Source organism: Chionomys nivalis, chromosome 9 (genome assembly GCF_950005125.1).
Source record: "Chionomys nivalis chromosome 9, mChiNiv1.1, whole genome shotgun sequence".
Taxonomy (NCBI): Eukaryota; Metazoa; Chordata; class Mammalia; order Rodentia; family Cricetidae; genus Chionomys; species Chionomys nivalis.
In genome coordinates, this window is record NC_080094.1 from 65,335,838 (window position 1) to 65,354,276 (window position 18,439).

The following is an 18,439-nucleotide window of genomic DNA, read 5'->3' on the forward strand; positions in this document are numbered from 1 at the left end:
ATTGTGACAGGGGAGGGAGGGATAGGCAGAAGTATCACTATATTGTCAAAGATCATAGTGAATTCAGATCAAAGAATCCTCTTGTTTCGGTCTCTGTAGTAGCTGGAACACAGGAATGCAATTCTATGACCAGCATACTTAGAATAACTTTGCCTGACCTAAGAGAAAAATACAGAGAAATGGCAAAAAATCTAGAAGGTACATCCTCCTGTATTACATAATTTTAGCCTCTACTATAAGGAAAGAATTAAATCAATTATGGAATAGCTAAAACATAAAACATTCACAATTTCACTGCTACATAAAACCATCTTTTATAGATTTGATATACAAGAAATATTTGTTAGATAAAGTAGTACTACGATATGAATTTTATAAGCATCTTGATTTTAATTTTGACAAAACAAAGGAAAAGGTCACCAAATACAAATCATGTATATAACAAACCTCTACAAACAAGAAATCTCAGAAAGGTTTAGATAGCAAAAGGAAATATGGCAGGTACAATGTGTCAGTGTATTATGCCATCACTAGGAAAATGACTGCTTTATGTAATATGCATGACAACTTCTAAAACACACACACACACACACCCCTTGTAGGAGTGATGTCTGAGGTAGAGTAGGAAGAAGACAGCTGTCAAGAGACCAGCTCTTCAAAGGGACCAAGACCATGATGGAGATACCCAGAGAAACAGCTGACTAGAGCTAGTGGGAGTTCAATGACTCCACACTGACAGTTGGGGAACCAGCATAAGACCAAATTAGGCCCTCTAAATGTAGGTGACAGTTGTGTGGCATGGACAGTTTATGGGAACACTAACAGTGGAACTAGTATTTATCCCTAGTGCATGATGTAGTCCTTGGGAGCCCATTGCCTATGGAGGGATACCTTGCTCAGCCTAGATACAAGGGGGAGGGACTTGGTCTTGCCTCAAGTGATGTGACAGACTTTGTTGACTCCCCAAGGGAGGCCTCACTCACCCTGAGAAGTGGATGGGGGATGGGGAGAGGAGGAAGGTAAGAGGGGGGTAGGAAGGGAAGGAGGGGAACAGAGATTGGTATGTAAAATAAGATTGTCAAAAACAAAACAGAAGACAAAACAAACTCCACCTCTTTTAAGCCTAAATAACTAGGGGGACAAGACTTTGTTTGCATATACATGGTACAGATGAAACAGGAAAAATAAAATTTTAAGTCTGTATAGAAGTGAGACACTGAGATTCTTCATGTTTGATTCTTTTATCATCTGCATTACCTAATGACTTTTTCCTTGTTATCCTGGTTCAAAGGCATGTAGTTTTATTCTCTGAACAAGCTGTAGACTTATGACCAACATGGATAGTTAACACCAGGGGTTGAGGTAATTTCTCAATTATTCTTATCATAGTCCAAGAATACAAACTTAAATACCCAATGAACGGGAAGATGAAGAGTTCTAAATGAACTATAAAAATGAAAAAGACCTACACACTGATAGTTGTGGGTTCCTGCAAATTTACTAGTTTTTTTTTGTTTGTTTGTTTGAGACTACCACCTTTTTAAGATTTCTGAAAAGATACTTAATGCATTGAAACCACCTTTAAAAATCAATTCTAAGCATAAACACTGAAGTAGTGCTGGGAAAGTTGTGCATGTTTTATTTGGAATACCCATCGATTGCTAAGATATAACATGAGGAAACGCAAGTTAGGAAGGAGAGGTGTAGTATGCACTGGTGTAGAGTTAAAAGGGTATATGGAAACAGGAAGGCAGTTGGGGAGCAGACTGTAAGGTAGAGGAGGCATATAGAGTATGCAGAGGACAACATTAAAGACCCTTTGAAAAAGATATATGGAAACCTACTACTGCTAAAGTTTCCTAAAGAACATACACATTCATAAAGAGTTAAAATGACTTATGCTGTAAAAGGGCAACAATGCTCATACAACACACCAGTGACTAAAAAAAAAATGTAGTGCCAAGAATGGGTTAACTTCTGTTATTCTGTTAGTTGGCTAGCATGGTCCTACAGATCCCCAAATCCCCAAACATTATAGGCCACTGGCATTGCTTTTGGTTGCTCTCTAGATCTTCACAAAGACCCTATTGTTGAAGACACCACATACTTGAGTCAAAGAATATGGCAACATCAATCTGGTAATGATTTGGAAGCTTTATCTAAAGACTAGCAGTGTACATAATATTGGATGGTACTATGAATGCTATTTAGGTAGAAAAGCAATCATCAATAATATATAGCTATGAATTCCATGAACTACAAAAATGACTGGCCTGGCAAGATAATGTCCACTGGTATAATAGTGGAACAGATATCATGGGAGTAATCAACTACTTTCTGATTGGACTGAAGGCCCACTATGGGCTGAAACTCATACCTGGAACCATTATTGGCCAAGAACTTCTGACAAGACAGGTCAATGTCCTAGGGGAGAGTCCAGTACTGTTATTCTGCTAAAAGCACACAGTATTAAATCAACTGCTAATGACATTGTTATACCAAAGATAAACATATCTTTCAACTCTTATTTGTAGTAGTATGATTAACACAGAGACCTACAATTGGTCAAGATGCAGACAATAAGAAATGGTAGAATGCTCAGTTTTAAGGGGGATATATACCCAGCATCCACTTTCCTGAGGCTCAGGGATCACTGTAGAATTGTGTGTGTGTGTGTGTGTGTGTGTGAAATAGTGCAAGAGCAAGAGGCCATGGGTAACTACAAGGAAACACTGTCTTCTAGACATGGCAGGGTAGGTGCACATATGAACAGCCTGACAACAGGCACAAAAACCTGTGTACGCCCAAACCAGAGTAATACTCAGCATGGAAGAGGAGTTAAGTACGACTCACCCCCGCCACCACACCAGCTGTCAAACTCTTGGCAATTGTTAGCTGCTAGGATAGGGAGAGAAAGTTACTAAAACTAATACTACTAATACTAATACCAATACTCTACTCTACTCTAGGCTAATACTATAGCTCCTTGTTAAGTTGACCACACTACATTGGAAGACCAAAAGCTGAAGATTATATGGGCAATACATACTGGTTGTAAAGGGTTAAAAAGAGGGGAGACTCAAAGTTGGGTGGGTGAGGCTGGAGTAGATCTGGAAGAATTTGGTGTACCACGATCAAAAACACATTGTAAGGAACTCTCAAAGAACGAATGTACATATACATATTTCCATAGTAGTCCAGAATGTAAAATACTACATGAATTGCACATAAGTACCGGACATCTGTGTATTTGTATAGCACTATGCAGTTTAGACACTCATCGAAAGGGATCATGTTCAGTTTCCAGCACCCACTTCAGGTGGCTCACAACCACCTGTGACTACAGCTATGGGTCTTGATACCCTATTCCTGCACACATCCACACACAGACATGTACAAATACGGATAATTAAAATTAAAAGTAAAATATTAAAATTTTTAGACGGTTATAAGTAATATTTAATGACTGGTGAATGAAAAAATAAAGTACTTATCTGATATTCTCCCTTTCTCTCAATTTTCTAGGATTTGTTTCTAAAAGACTATGAAGAAATAATGTAGGTATAACAAAGCAACATTTTGGCAAATTTTGCTTTGAAAAATGAACTATACTGATGAAAAAATACATTAAGGATATCTTGATGAAAATCATTGAATATGGCACAAAAGAAATACCTAAACACGTACAGATTAGCTGTATATCTCATGACATTATTCACATCTACCGATCATAAAACTGCTTTACCATTTGTATTTTTCAAAAATTTCAATTCTCTAGAAAGTCTATCTCAGCTGAAATGCTTTCAGAACGTAGAATAAACCTTTTAATCTTCCTACAAGTAGTTTAAATAAACATTAGTATATTGCTGCTTTGAAAAGTTTTTAATCTTTTATTAATAATATTCCTTTTATTTCTTTAATTAAGTTATACATTTTAGTAATTATATATGATGCTTTGTAACACAGCCAAATATATTCACTTTTCAACCTGATACTGCTAAAACAATCAGTTATATCCAGGACAAAAGGTGGTAGTATAAGTGAGCTAATAGAAATTATAATACTTAAATATAGATGAATCAAGAATAGTATGCAAGCATATTGTTTAGAAACAATGGATAAATACCAAATGTTGTTATAAGCTATACGACATATATTTTAGTAAACAAACAGAAATAAAACATTGCTTTGCCTATTTTCCTTTGAATAGCTTTTAAGAAATGTAAACAAAATTGCTATGGTTTATTTTATCTTTTATTTATTTGTCTCTGTGTGCGTATGCGCCTGTGTATGTGGCCAGAGAGGGATTTGAATTCACTGGAGTTGGAGTTACAGGAGGCTGCGAGACTTCTGACATTGGTGCTGACAAACAGTTCAGGTCATCAGTAAGAATAGTATGCAATCTTGTCTGTGAGCCCCCTTACCAGCCTCTCCTCAAAGTGAAACGTGTTAAGTGATTATCTTAGTGATTAAAAGAGCTCTACTGAGAACTGAAGAACAATGGCAATGGGTTTTTGATCCTATTGCACGTAATGGCTTTGTGGGAGCCTAGGTAGTTTGGATGCTCACCTTAATAGACCTGGATGGAGGTGGGTGGTCCTTGGACCTCCCACAGGGCAGGGAAACCTGATTGCTCTTTGGGCTGAGGAGGGAGGAAGACTTGATTGGGGGAGGGGGAGGGGATGGGAGGTGGTGGCTGGGAAGAGGCAGAAATCTTTAATAATTAAATAAATTAATTAATTAAAAAAATAAATAAAAATAAAACTCAAAAAAAAGAAAAAAAATTATTAACGAGAAGTCTATCTTAATAATTTTAAACCAAATGTGTAGTTTTGTTTAATCCTTACTATAGAAGAAAAGAAACTTAAATTTACATACAGAGATGTTTCCTCCTAGCAAAATACCGGAAAGTCTTGAAGGTCACAAGTTCAAGGTTGCCCTTGGGTACAGAAGCTACCTTCAGATTCTTGAGACCTCCACCTCCAAAAAAACCAAAACTACCCTACTTAGCTACTTGACCAAAACAGTCCTAACTACTAAACTTAGGAACAGTCTTCCTGTTCACCACAAGCCCCAACCCAAACAAAAGCAACAACAATAAAAACTAAAGTAATAAAGTAATTATTTCCATGATTTAGGACTTTTATCATCTTTCACATTCCTTAGTCATGGGAATAATATGGTTTAGCACTCTCTATTTTTCATTGAATCTTCTAACTAGAGGGGTAGTCTGATTAATTGCAAACCACCAGAAAAATCACATTGGTTACAATTTCAGAATGAGAATTTAGTGTTAGACAATCTCAGTGTTCATCAAAACTTTCTTATTTAATACTTTGCTGGTCAGTAGTAAGACAACTGACAGACTCAACTCACAATGTCAATAATATTTCTAGTTTGTCTGGGATTTACCAGGGGAAAGCTTGAGGAAATAAATAGAGGAACATGAAATAATGACAACAGGATTAATATAATAACTTACATAAGTCAAATTACCTCCACAGACCCCAAAACTATGAACAAAAAATACTGCACTACTTAAATGGTAGTATATAGAAACAGCATTTCTTGACTATTATTAGGAAAGAAGGTAAGTGTGTTAACAATGGCTATCTTTATAACTTAAAATTGGGCTGCTTTAAAAATTTGCATTTATAAAGCTCTGGGTTCCCAACACTACAAACTTCCCCAAATCTATAAGGCCTACTTAAATATGAATAAACAATAGAAAAAATATAATACATAACATATTTAGCCATGTTTAGGACTCATGTATGCATAATATCTCTTTCAAGATATGCACAGGTATGTATACATTGTAATAATCAGAGAAAAACAAGAGAAAAGATAACACAATTAGGTAAATCAAATAATTAGCAATCAATTCAGAACTAATTACATTAGAAAAACAGTACATAACAATTTTCTCTTTCATTTATTCATTTAGGAAGGTACACTATACAATTTTATTAGACAGAATAATTTGATGACTATCAAGTGCTTTAAAAACATACACACTACCTGACCTACCTATTATTCTTTTAGGGATACAGTCTAAGAGATGATTAGAAAACTTGTAACACATATTTACAGAGAATTTAGTGGTTTACTTACCAGAAGAATGAGGTAAAAACAAACCCAGTAATTTTTAGTATATTATTAGTTGACTATAACACGTAACAATCAGCAGAAAGTTAGCAGCTGGGGTGTAGTTTAGCATCTGAGTGCTTGTTGCATGCACAGGGGTCTGTGTTCAATCTTTAATACCACAAAATAAGTGACTTAAATTCATGTGGTTCAGCCGGGCGATGGTGGCACACGCCTTTAATCCTACCACTCGGGAGGCAGAGGCAGGCGGATCTCTGTAAGTATTTATTGGTAACAAAACCCCCAAAGAAGCCCCCTGTCTTAATCCAAAGGTTAATACAATGAAGGAAGAAAACTTACAAATGAATTACTGACATAGTTTCCAACTCTTACAGTTTGCTGGGGACAAGAAGGCAAGCTACAGCTATACCAACACTAAGACTTTAGCAAAAGGAGTTTCATAAAAGGAGTACAGTTTTCATTAGAGTTTTACTGCAGAGAAAGACTCAATAGGTCAGGGTGTGAGATGGAGAAAATGGGAGCAGCATCTGGGACTGAAAAAAAAAAACAACCCTGGAAACTGCAGAGGTATGGCTCAGAAAGCCTGCTGGAAGGAAGGCTGGAACCACTGCCTGTGACTTGGCAATGGCTCAGGAAAGCCTTTGACGGCACCGTAGGATCTCTGCACTTTACTGGGAGAGAGTTTGGTGGTAGATGCGGATTAGACTTACAGGAGAGATTAGAAAAATGAGAACCAGTTTATACATCAACACAATTACTCATTCCTTGCATCAAAGTTTCTCAGAATGTTCTAAAATAAATTGCATTAAGAAACAAAGAACATTCTTTTTACTTTCTCTTTATTAAATAAATACTTAATACACAAATACTGTCAATTCAAATGGTTCCTTATGCAGAGGGACAATAAATTTTATTTTTCAGCTTACTGAAATATTTCACAGGTGGTTCCTTTAACTAAGGAGACACGATCATTTGTCACTAATGAGTTTAAAATTCTTCTCTTAAAAATTGGGCAGGCCTTCTGCGGTCATTGTTCGATGTGCCAAATTACATGTTCTGAGTGATCTTACCCAGAGGAAGCGATTTATCATAAGCATACGGTTGCAAACGTTAAGAGATTTAGTATAGAGCTGTACGTTAGTATAAAGCAGAATGCAGTAGCTAGCAAACATGAGTCACAGGCTAAAAAGCTGGCTGTATGTGACAGGGAGACATTGATGAATGGGATTAGCTCTAATTGATATTTGGTATAAAACGATGGCAAGGATTCTTCCTTTGCTAGCACCTCTGCTAATGCATGTAAGAGAAGGTATTTTGGGAACCAAAGCAAAAAACAAAAAAACAAAACAAAACAAAAAAAAAACCTAGAGGGCAAAGTTTTAGAGGGAAATCAAAGAGTAATATATGCATTTCTATGAACACTTCTGGTACAAATAATTGATACAATTATTGTACTAATCATATATCTCGATTCTTTTCCTCAGATCTACAACTCAAAAAATTCATGGAAGCCAGTCACACAGGTAAATAAATTAAAAAATTTAAGAGATATGTATGTACCTATGCACAGTGGTACACACTTAATTAGCCAAATGGGAGCTAACACAGAAATCTGAGGGCTTCCCTGGGCTACCCTGTGATTTTAATGGCAGTTTGGGCAACTTACTGGGACATCCTAACTCAAAAATGTTCCAACAGATGGACAATTAACACTGACCCTTCGCAAAAGCAAGAAAACAAAGAAACAAGGGACCTGTGGAGGTTTGTAAGTGGTAACATAATTACCTAGTATATTCAGGGCCCTGGGTTAAAACAGTACTGAAAGTCAAAACAAAACACTCACACAAATAAAAGTTAAGGTACCATCAAAGAAGCAATACCATTGTGGCTATATATTATTAACTTCTATAAAGAAAATATCAATTATAAACAAAATATTACAAACAATATAATTTTACAGGTACTTAAAAATTATTACAGTGGGGGGCTGGAGAGATGGCTCCCGTAGTTAAGAGCACTGGTTGCTCCTCCAGAGGTCGTGAGATCAATTCCCAGCAACCACATGGTGGCTCACAACCATCTGTAATGAGATCTAGTGCCCTCTTCTGCCATGTGGGCATGCATGGAGGCAGAATGTTGTATACTCAATAATAAATCTTAAAAAAAAAAATTACAGTGGTTTAAGAAAATACAGCAGTTAAGAGTTAAGTCAACCAAAACCCTTTGACCTTTCCCTCTGTGTAAAATAGCAGAAAACACGACTTCTACTCGGTTTATTCTCACAGCGCCTGTACATATTTAAGATGTAAAAAAGGCAAAGGATCTTTACAGACATATTTATGGTTATATGTGAATAAGTAAAGACTGTCATAATGTATTTGGAGAGCAAGAGGCAAATGCAATGTATTTAGGGCCCTGAATATAACTTCTGCTTATTGGTAATGACTAAAAGTGGGAAAAATTTGGAAGATTTAATGATAAATATTTCTGCTCCCGTCTATTTGTCATTTGAAGATTATAAAGACTTTGTATTTTTTTTTTTTACATATTTTCTTTTTCTTTTGGTTTTTCGAGATAGGGTTTCTCTGTAGCTTTGGTGCCTGTCCCGGAACTAGCTCTTGTAGACCAGGCTGTCCTCGAACTCCCAGAGATCCGCCTGCCTCTGCCTCTGAGTGCTGGGATTAAAGGCGTGTGCCACCACCGCCCGGCCTTTACATATTTTCTTGTAGGGGAGATCTGAGCTGACAGAGGAAGGCTGCATTCACTAAGAGCATCTGTACTGTTAGAGACTGGCTTCTACTAGTATTTTTCCTTTTATTGTGCTTTAAGATCAAAGCACGGACAGAGGAAAAAAGAAAACAAACCAGAGAGAAAGGTTAGAGACAGAAATAATACAAACTGTGAGTTTCCAGATGGGTAATGAGGAAGTCTTGACTTTTCATTTAATGTCAAAATTTTATCAATTCCATAAATAAACCTTGCCCGTCAGTACGCTCAGTTCTCTGCGAGTGAGCTTTCTGTTTTAAGACCCAAGATAGGTGTATTCTTTACTCTATAGACATACAAACTTAAAGATTTAAAGTTGCATATCTAGCCCTAAAGTTTAAAGTACTGATATTGGCAAAGTACTGACATTTTAACGATAAAAGAAATTATTTTTTTCCTGAATAAGAAATAATGTTTATTAATACAGAGCAAAACTGTTAAGAGTAGCCTGCATAAAAATATAAAATATATACAGATAGTCATGCGTGGTAGCACATGCACCTAAATCCCAGCACTCAGGAGGAACAGCCAAGTGGGCCTCTGAACATAAGACCAGTCAAAGCTTACAGTCAGTGATGCCCTGTCTCAATAAACAAACAAACAAACAAGCCCAAAGGATATCTTTAATAAAAAATGGAGAAAAATGAAGAAAATGCTCAAACAGAGAAAATCTGGCAGTAAAAAAAGAACGAAGACTAAGCTATGAATTTTGAAGCAGAGTTTATTTCCTTAGAATTAAAAAATAATTAGTTTAATATTCAGCTTCTAGGTGTTACAACAAAGGCCATTTCAAAACAATGAATAACGAAGAGGAACTAGAATTACTATAAATAAACTCTACAACAAAACAATAGAAAAACAGCTACCAGGGCTGGAGAGATGGCTCAGTGGCTAAGAGAAAGGGCTGCTCTTTCAGAGGATCTGAGTCTAATTCCCAGCATATGGGCAGTTCATAAATGTCTACAACTCTAGTTTCAGGGGATGATACCCGCAGACAAATGTGCACATAAAAATAAAAAATAAAAACAGTTACCTGCTCTAAGAAGTAGAGATTTCAATAATAAAATCACATGTGCCTACACTTAATATATGTAAAACAAAGGTACCTACAAACATCTACACAATTTATGGATGGGAAATGATTACAAGAGCATCGAGGAAAAAAAATTAAGTAAAATTTTAGCACCCAAAAGGATACCACAACACCTCAAAGTTAAAGGCAAGGGATAAAATATATGAAAGAGATAATATCCCATAGTTTTTGCATCCAGTCCAACAGTTTTAAATACTATGTAAATGTTATCAATCATCAAAGCTAGAGTTAATCATAACTCTCTCATGAATTTCATATTCTTAACTGCCTACAAGGACATCTCCATTTTGGATATACCTTAAGTCAAATTTAACTAGCCCCATACTAAATTCCTACATATATATAAACTAGTTTGTCTCTGAAAACCCATTCCAGGTGATGTCTTTTCTAACCCCTTTAACACGAACACATTCTTTCCGATGTCAAGTTTAAAAATCTTATGAGCCATACTATTGTTTCAGTAATTGAGGCAACTTCATCTTTACTTGATAGTATAATAGTCTCCTAACCCTCTAGCCTTTCCTTATCATAACATATTCTCAACATTGTAGCTACCCAACTCACAACGCACAGCCAAGCCCACCATTTACACTCAGATCATGCTATACATCCCCATGTCATGCAGAATAAAAGAGTAACTCTTAATAATAACCCCGTGTGATCTGCCTTCTCTTTAATCTGATTCTAGCATTTACCTTCCTTTGTCAAGAGTTGTGTTTCATGCTTGCCTTTCTTGGAACAACTCAGACAAATTTCTAAGTTATGATTTAGCGTGGCTTATTCCCCTTACTTGAAAAACAGTCTAGATGTTCTGGCTGTATCTGTAAGATCCTTAAAGTTTATCAGTGAAAGCTACCCTTATTATGTTTGTAAAAACAGCATATTATCTGTAATCTACTTCTAAACTCTGTTTAATTGAAGCACATTCTCTTTTCTTATCAGTGGGTCAGTTCAATGAGGAAGGAGCTTATTTTGCACTGTGATGTACTTTTTCCTTTTAAAATATATTTTTGAGACAATTACATCTCCGCCTTTCTTTTCCTATTTCCAAATGCTCCCCTGTACTGCCCCTGTTCTTTTCAAATTCATGTCCTCCATATTTTTAATTGTTATTGTGTCTCTGTGTGTATGTCTACGTGCATATTCCTAAGTATATAAATATTTCCTAATTACTTTATATCCAGTAATTCAGTATTATTGATGAATAAACAAATATCCTCATACTTAGGTGCCTGTTAATAAACATTTTACTGAAATTATTAATAGATAATTCACAGAAAAAAATAAAAGTTTTATTTTATTGCTGACAAATATAGTCTGTGCAAGTACACTGTAACTGAAATATGGGGTTTAAAATAAGGAATAATAACCTTTAATAGCAAGTAGTTGGTAGTTCTCAGTCTTTGTGTTAAAACCCCGCTTCCTTTCCAACATCTTGAATTCATTATAAAGAAAGAGGCAAGTGCAGGAGATGAAAATATACTTTAAGTGTTGCTTTCCAAATATCTCACCTAGGTAAACTCTAATGATAATAATGCTTCATTAAAAGAAAAATGATAATAAATCTACATTCACATATTCGAGAGTGGGAAGAGGGGAGAATGAAATGGGGAGAGAATTTCAAATAATATCTCTAACTCCTGTCACCTTAATATAACCCTGTCCCGAAAAAAAAAAAAAAGTAGAGGGCCCCCACCCAAATACTAACAAGGCCTGGTTCTGCTTAGCTCTTGAGATCAGGCAAGACTGAGTACATTCAGAGAGATAGAACATGAGCTGCATGGGTAGTGAGGTAGAGAGGACCTGGGAGAAACTGCAAGTAGAAAAGGAATATGATCCATACATTGCATGTAAATGTTTTTCAACTTCTGCTAGTAAAATGGGTGTAGCTAATCCAAACAAATCTTGCTTCTGAAGACAACTAAAAATCTGTACAAAGTGAAAACATCAGTTTGAAAGCACTGAATTGTTTTTTTTTTTAATTTTTTATTGAAAAAAAAAATTTCCGCCTCCTCCCAGCCTCCCATTTCCCTTCCCCTCCTCCCACTCCTCTCCCCCTCCCCCCACTCCGAAGAGCAGTCAGGGTTCCCTGCACTGTGGAAAGCCCAAGGTCCTCCCCCCTCCATCTAGGTCTAGGAAGGTGAGCATCCAAACTGGCTAGGCTCCCACAAAGCCAGAACATGAAGCAGGATCAAAACCCAGTGCCATTGTCCTTGGCTTCTCATCAGCCCTCATTGTCCACCGTGTTCAGAGAGCCCGGTTTTATCCCATGAAAGCACTGAATTGTTAACAAAACTGTTGAGAGCCACATGTAAAACAAGAAGCTGGAAGCTTAGGATGGTCATGTCTAAAATTAAAGCTAACTTTCCTTTAAGGCTATTTGCTAGTTGTTGAAATCTGGTTTCTGTTCCCGTGATAATTACTGACCAAACCAACTTAGGGAGAAAGGGCTTACTTTAGCCTACAGTATATAAAGTCCACCATCTATCAAAGTCAGGACAAGAGCTTAAGATAGGAACCTGGATACAAGACTTGAAGCAGAACTCATAGACGGACACTGCTTATTGGCTTACTCACTACTTCTGTTCAGTCAGATTTCTTAAACAACCTACCGTGGGCTGGGCCCTCCTCCATCAATAAGAAAGCATTGGCATATCCATAGGTCAATCTGATAGAGGCTGTTTCTCAGTGATGGGTTCCTCTTCCAAGGTATATCAAGTTGGTAACCAAAAGAAACAATTTAGCATTGCCAGAGGAAGTGACAAAAAAGCTCAGCACACTGGGAGCACTTGAGAGTGAGCGGTAACAAAGCTTCAGGATGCCAGGTCACTACACAATTCTCCACAATGGACTATATCCATGTAAAAATACAGAACGACCAAAGATTTGATAAAGCACTGTGTGCAGTGGTATAAACCAACACTCAGGATGCAGAGGCAGGAGGATTTCAAGTTTGAGGCTAGCTTTGGTTTCAAGTTGCAGGCCAGTATGAATTATATAGTTAAGACTTTGTATAAGAAACAAATTCCTGGCGCTGAAGAGATGGCTGCTCTTCCAGAAGACCAGGGTTCAATTCCCAGCAACCACATGGCAGCTCACAACTGTCTGTAACTCCAGTTCCAGGGGATCCAACACCTTCCCTCAGACACACATCCAAGCAAAACACCAATGTATATAAAATAAGAATAAATTTAAAAAAAGACAATTAAGTTCTTTATCTTCAAAAAAAAAAAGGAAAGAAACAAATTCCCCTTAAAACCCCAAATAATAACAAAAACCTTGGCCAACTCAACAAACACCCAAAGATATATAAATGATGCAGTAATGCTATCAGCAATCCAAATAGTAACAAATTCTAAAGGCATGTGTTACTGTTCTGGTTTACAGAAAGATTAAACATGAACTTTAGTTAATAAATACTAGGTACAGATATTGTATCCTTTATCCTAAACACCTGAGACAATAATTGAAATATTTTTTAATTTGAGATATTTGTATAGATGTATGTAACTTGAAGATACAAATTGAGCCAAAATCCAAAACTTCTGATTGTCACATTGGTTCTCAGTTTCAGTTTTGAGGCATCTGGGATTTTAGGTATCTACATAAGAAACTTATACTTTTGGGGGACTCAAAATTTTCAAAGTACTTATACTGAAAAAATTATTTTTGTTTTCTAATCTAGTAAATCAGTTTCTAGGAAAGCACAGATGCAAATACACAGACCTATAGTTTGTATATAAAATGTCTCACACAGGCACATGTGTTAAACCAGCAGTAGGTGCCGTTTTGGGAGGTTTTAGAAACTTTTGGAGGTTGGACATCACAGGAAGAGGTGAGGGCATAAATTACAAGGTTATACCTGTCCCCCAACCCTCCCCCTATTCTCTGCTCCCTGCCTGCCAACTTCTCCACAATGTGCTCCTGCTCATAGCATGGTCTGCCCACGTGACCATGGACTCAATCTTTTGCAAAATCTTTGATCAAAATAAAACCTTTCTCAGGTATCTGGTTAGAACAATGCAAATTCTGAGTAACACACATAGGCATAATCTCTAATGCACTATTCAACAGAATACTGATTAAATCACTGCAAATTTATTTTGTAGGCTCTCAAAGGTTTAAATGAGGTAAACTTCTGATGTAGGTATATTTAAAATGTTTACAGAAAACTCAGGAACCAAGAAAATTTGCAGACCAAAATGTAATGTGCTAGCATTCATGTGGAACCTAACAAACAGCTAGGCTTACCCAATAAAAACATATTTGAGTAACAAATCCAGAGAGCTCAAGGGAAGGCAGAATGTGCAAATGAGAGAGAGCATATAAAGATGACCAAATTGGTAATATCGGTTATCTCAACGACAGGTCATTCTGCTTGTTTTAGCAATTCTACATTGCTAAAATGTGTCATTTTAAACCAAGATTTTAGGCTAGATTTGTAATGAAAATATCTTAGGCACAATTTGTTAGAAAAATGAGAGAAAACTAATATGTCAAAAGAAAAATACTAAATTCTATAGTATTGATTTATTATAAGCTTTGGTCTTTAGTTGAAGTTAAATTTAAACAAGAATGAGAATTAAATGAGACTGCTAGTTATTCAGAACATCAGTATATACATGCTTGTAGGGCCTGGGAGATTCTTGTTAATTAAAATTACTTAGAAGCTAGTTTCTTTGATAGTGGTCATCAAATAACTAAATCTACTTAAAAGAAATCAAGTGTTCTGTAGCTTGGAATATAAACAGTCTCCTTAGAAATAATGCTAAGTAAAATAAAAAGTACTTACAACAAGGAATAGACTGAATGGGTCCAAGCTGTGGGAAGGTCATAAGTAGGGAAATCCCTGGAAGATTACTTTGGTTTGAATGTTCCGTGGTTTGGTCAGCCCAAACCACCACCTTCTTCCTCTCAACCAAACGCTCAATATCTTCGAAGTCAGAATCACAAGCAGCCTTTGACAGGTCAGTTTCTTTTGTCATGTAATACTTTTTCCTTAAGGCTGGAAGTAAAGCATTCAATACTCTACAAAGAGAAGATGACAAGAAAAAAGAAAGAAACACAAAGATGTAAAGACACTATTACTGTTCTTTTGCACAACAGGCAAATTCTCTAGTGAAGCCTGAACCAGTATAGGTGAGGCCAAACTGTCCTTTTCTAAGACTATCTCTGTTCCTCTTTCCCTTAGTACCCAGGTAAACATCAATATTAAAATCTTTTTATAATTCAAATTCGCTTTGTAAAAAATGTGATTTCACCCAAACAGCTCAACATATACTTAATACATTCAGTATAAAGAGAATCCTGGATGGGAATCAGGAAAACAAGGCTCCATTAGTAGTCTCAGTAGCGTCTGTGTGACCCTGAGGGCTATACCTAGCTGGAACACTGCCATCTTACAAGTCCTCAAGTTCTCTCTGCCACTTTTTTGACCACGACTCACCTACAGGCTTCTTGATAAGCATAGCATCAATATCAAACTTATGGGCATTGTGGTATAAGGAATACACGATGCAGTCTAGCAACTGCACAGAAGATAGAAAGTGAACAAGTTTGAGCAGCGAGTGTTGGAAAGGGACTGCGAATCTGAGGAGAGGAGGTCAGCCACAGCAGGACAGTCTTACATCCCTGTACTTTCAGCAACTGTTTTGTGCAGAGTAAGATTCTTAGGTTTGAAAGTGCTATGAAAGCTTTGCTTTTGATGTTAGGAATATTTCATAATTTGCAGATTGGAAATGACAAGTGTTTCACTATATTTAAAATGTGTGTTTAAGCAACAGACATTACTGGGATTGCCTACTTTCCTTTGGAAAGTCTGACATTTTTATCTGTCACCCCAATAAAACCCTGAGGCACTGACAGAACCCAATTCCCAATATAATGTGATGTCATAGCTTTTTGCTGAAATTAAGCATATACTGTGTCTCACTATACAAGATTCTTCCTTTCTGAAGTTAGAATCTCACTATTACCACACAGAACAGGGGGGTTGCAAATTTACAGGAATCCTGCTTCTGCCTCTGCATGATAGAGTTAAAGGCAAATGCCACCATGTCTGGCACTTAACAAGATTCTTGAAATTTTATTTGTCTAATCTCTTCCGAACTATTCTATACACCTTTTGCTGGTTTTACTTTGCATTGTTTGCTAAACTAACTCATAGCTTTGAGTATAACTATATGAATCTCATGAACTCTAGTAAATAATTAAACCTGGGAAAGGTTTTAAGAACTCAAGTACCATGTTACGTTTATATAATAATTTATTTTTACGAATGAGAAATCTAAGGCTTAGAAATGCTACATAGTTTCTACAAGGGTCTATTGCTAAAATAAGCAGAATTCAAGACTGAGTCAAAAAACTTATTCATGTTCTACAATGTCACATTGCTTTGGAGATGATTTGGTTCACTAGTTGTTAAAATCAGTTGGAATCGATTTTATCTCATTATTTCATTATTAAGGTAAAGCTTATTAAGGCATCTCAATCTGTGTATGATATAAGAGCACAGTGGGGTTAAAATAAACGACCGTGTCTCTGAAAGCCTAAGCTCCTACATGCCACTTGATAGCAAGTGACAGTGATTTGCTGTGATCACAATGGACCCCCATTTATAAAATATTGTTTTCTTCATCTTGAAAATAGCTTACTTTAAATCAAAAGCATAGGAAAATTAATCCCAGGTAATTTGAGAATACCTGTGGAACGCAATTGGGATTTCTGAATGAAAGCCCGTAGAGACTTGGGCCTCTCATTTTTATATAACCTCAAAGAAAGTCTACCTAACAAACTATAGCTGATTTATAAAAGATGACAAGAGATCAATCCACACTTTTAAGGAAAATCATAGTTAAAAATTTGATAACAAAATTCTATTAGTGAGTTGTACAGTAACTATAAGAACACATAAAAATGGAAATACTCTGGCCATTTTCACAGAATTATATCTTCCAGTTAACAAACAAGGGCGCTATTTTTATTCTCTGCAGTGTTTTAAGATTTTTCATTGTAGAGTTCTTTTGTTTGCATAGTTAGGTTTACTCCCAAGCATTTATTTATTTACTGTTTAATGTTATTGTGAATGGGACTGTTTCCCTGATTGCCTGGTTCAGTAAATCTGCCACTGAAGTTACAGGAAGGTTGCGGTATCACTGTGTTCATTTTGCACCTCACTATTTGCAAAGCATTGAGGCAGTTGTAAGAGGTTTTAGTGAAGCCATTAAGTTCTCTTAAATATAGAATCGTATCATCTTCAAGTAGGGAAACTTTGACTTATTTTTAATCACCCCCACTCCGGTGTCAACCCCCCTCTCCAGACAAGGGTTTTCTGTGAAACAGTCCTGCTGTCTTGGAACTCACTATGTAGACCAGGCTGTCCTTGAACTCAGAGATTTGCCTGCCTCTGCCTCCCAAGTGCTGGGATTAAAGTTGTACACCACCACCACCTGGCACTCCATCCTGTTTTAATGTCCTAGCTCAGGTTTCAAGCACTGTAATTAGTGTAAATGAAAAGATTGGGCTCCCTTGTCTTATTTCTAATTTTAGCGAGAATTATGTGACCTTTCTTCCATTTAGTCCAATGCTGGCTACAGGTCTGTGAAATATAGCCTTTATTGTGCTGAGGCGTGCTCTGTGCATCTTTAGACTCTTTGGATTTATACTATGAAAGGACAGAGGATTTTGTCAAAGGCCTTTTCTGTGTCTCTGAAGATAATCCTGTGATTTCTGTCCATTTTTGTGATGTATTGTATTTATTGATTTATATATGCAGAAATCCTGAATCTCTGAAATGAAACTAACTTGATCATGATGAATAATCTTTCTGATGTGATTTTTAAGTTCAGAATATCAGTATTACATAAAGAAATTTTGCATCTGTGTTCATCATAACAGTGTGTAAGATGTGTGTACTTTTCTGGGTTTTGTCATCAGGGTAATACAGTTGGAAGCTTTCCCTCCTTTTCCATTTATGGAACATTTTGCATTGCATTGGTATTAGTTCTTTGAAGCTCTGATAGGATATGTAGTAAAACCACTTGGTCCTGGGAGATTTTTATTTGAGAGACTTTTTATTGCTGATTCACTGTTATTGCTGTTTGAATTATTTATTTTATTTTTGCTTCATTTTGGAGGCTCATATGTATGCAGAAAATCCTCCATTTCTTTTAGATTTTTTTTTTATTTACTGGAATGTAAATGTTGGAGAATGCTATTAACGTTGTAGAAGGAGAAAGGTATCAGTGGTTTTATCAGTTGTGAACTCATTAGCACAAAAACCAAAGCAAAACCCCATCAATTTTGTGGACAAGATGTGGTGCAACTTGTGCAAAAGGAGAAGGTGGGGTGGGATGGGACATGGGGAGAGGAGGGATGGGTATGTAAAATAAATGAAAAACTATTATTAAAAAAAGGGTAAGCAACTGACTAGATTTAAAGCACAATCCATGGGACTGAATTCATGCTTGTGAC

The 18,439-nt window shown here is 36.4% G+C and overlaps 1 protein-coding gene across 1 annotated transcript in view; it reads right to left on the minus strand.

Annotated features, from left to right (window-relative positions):
- Nucleotides 1–18,439, minus strand: part of Kif18a (kinesin family member 18A) — a 66,613-nt gene that overhangs the window by 13,661 nt on the left and 34,513 nt on the right. Inside the window, exon 12 of the mRNA XM_057781264.1 lies at nt 14,760–14,995. Within this exon, the coding sequence (XP_057637247.1) occupies nt 14,760–14,995 (236 nt within the window). The remainder of the gene's footprint in view (nt 1–14,759; nt 14,996–18,439) is intronic.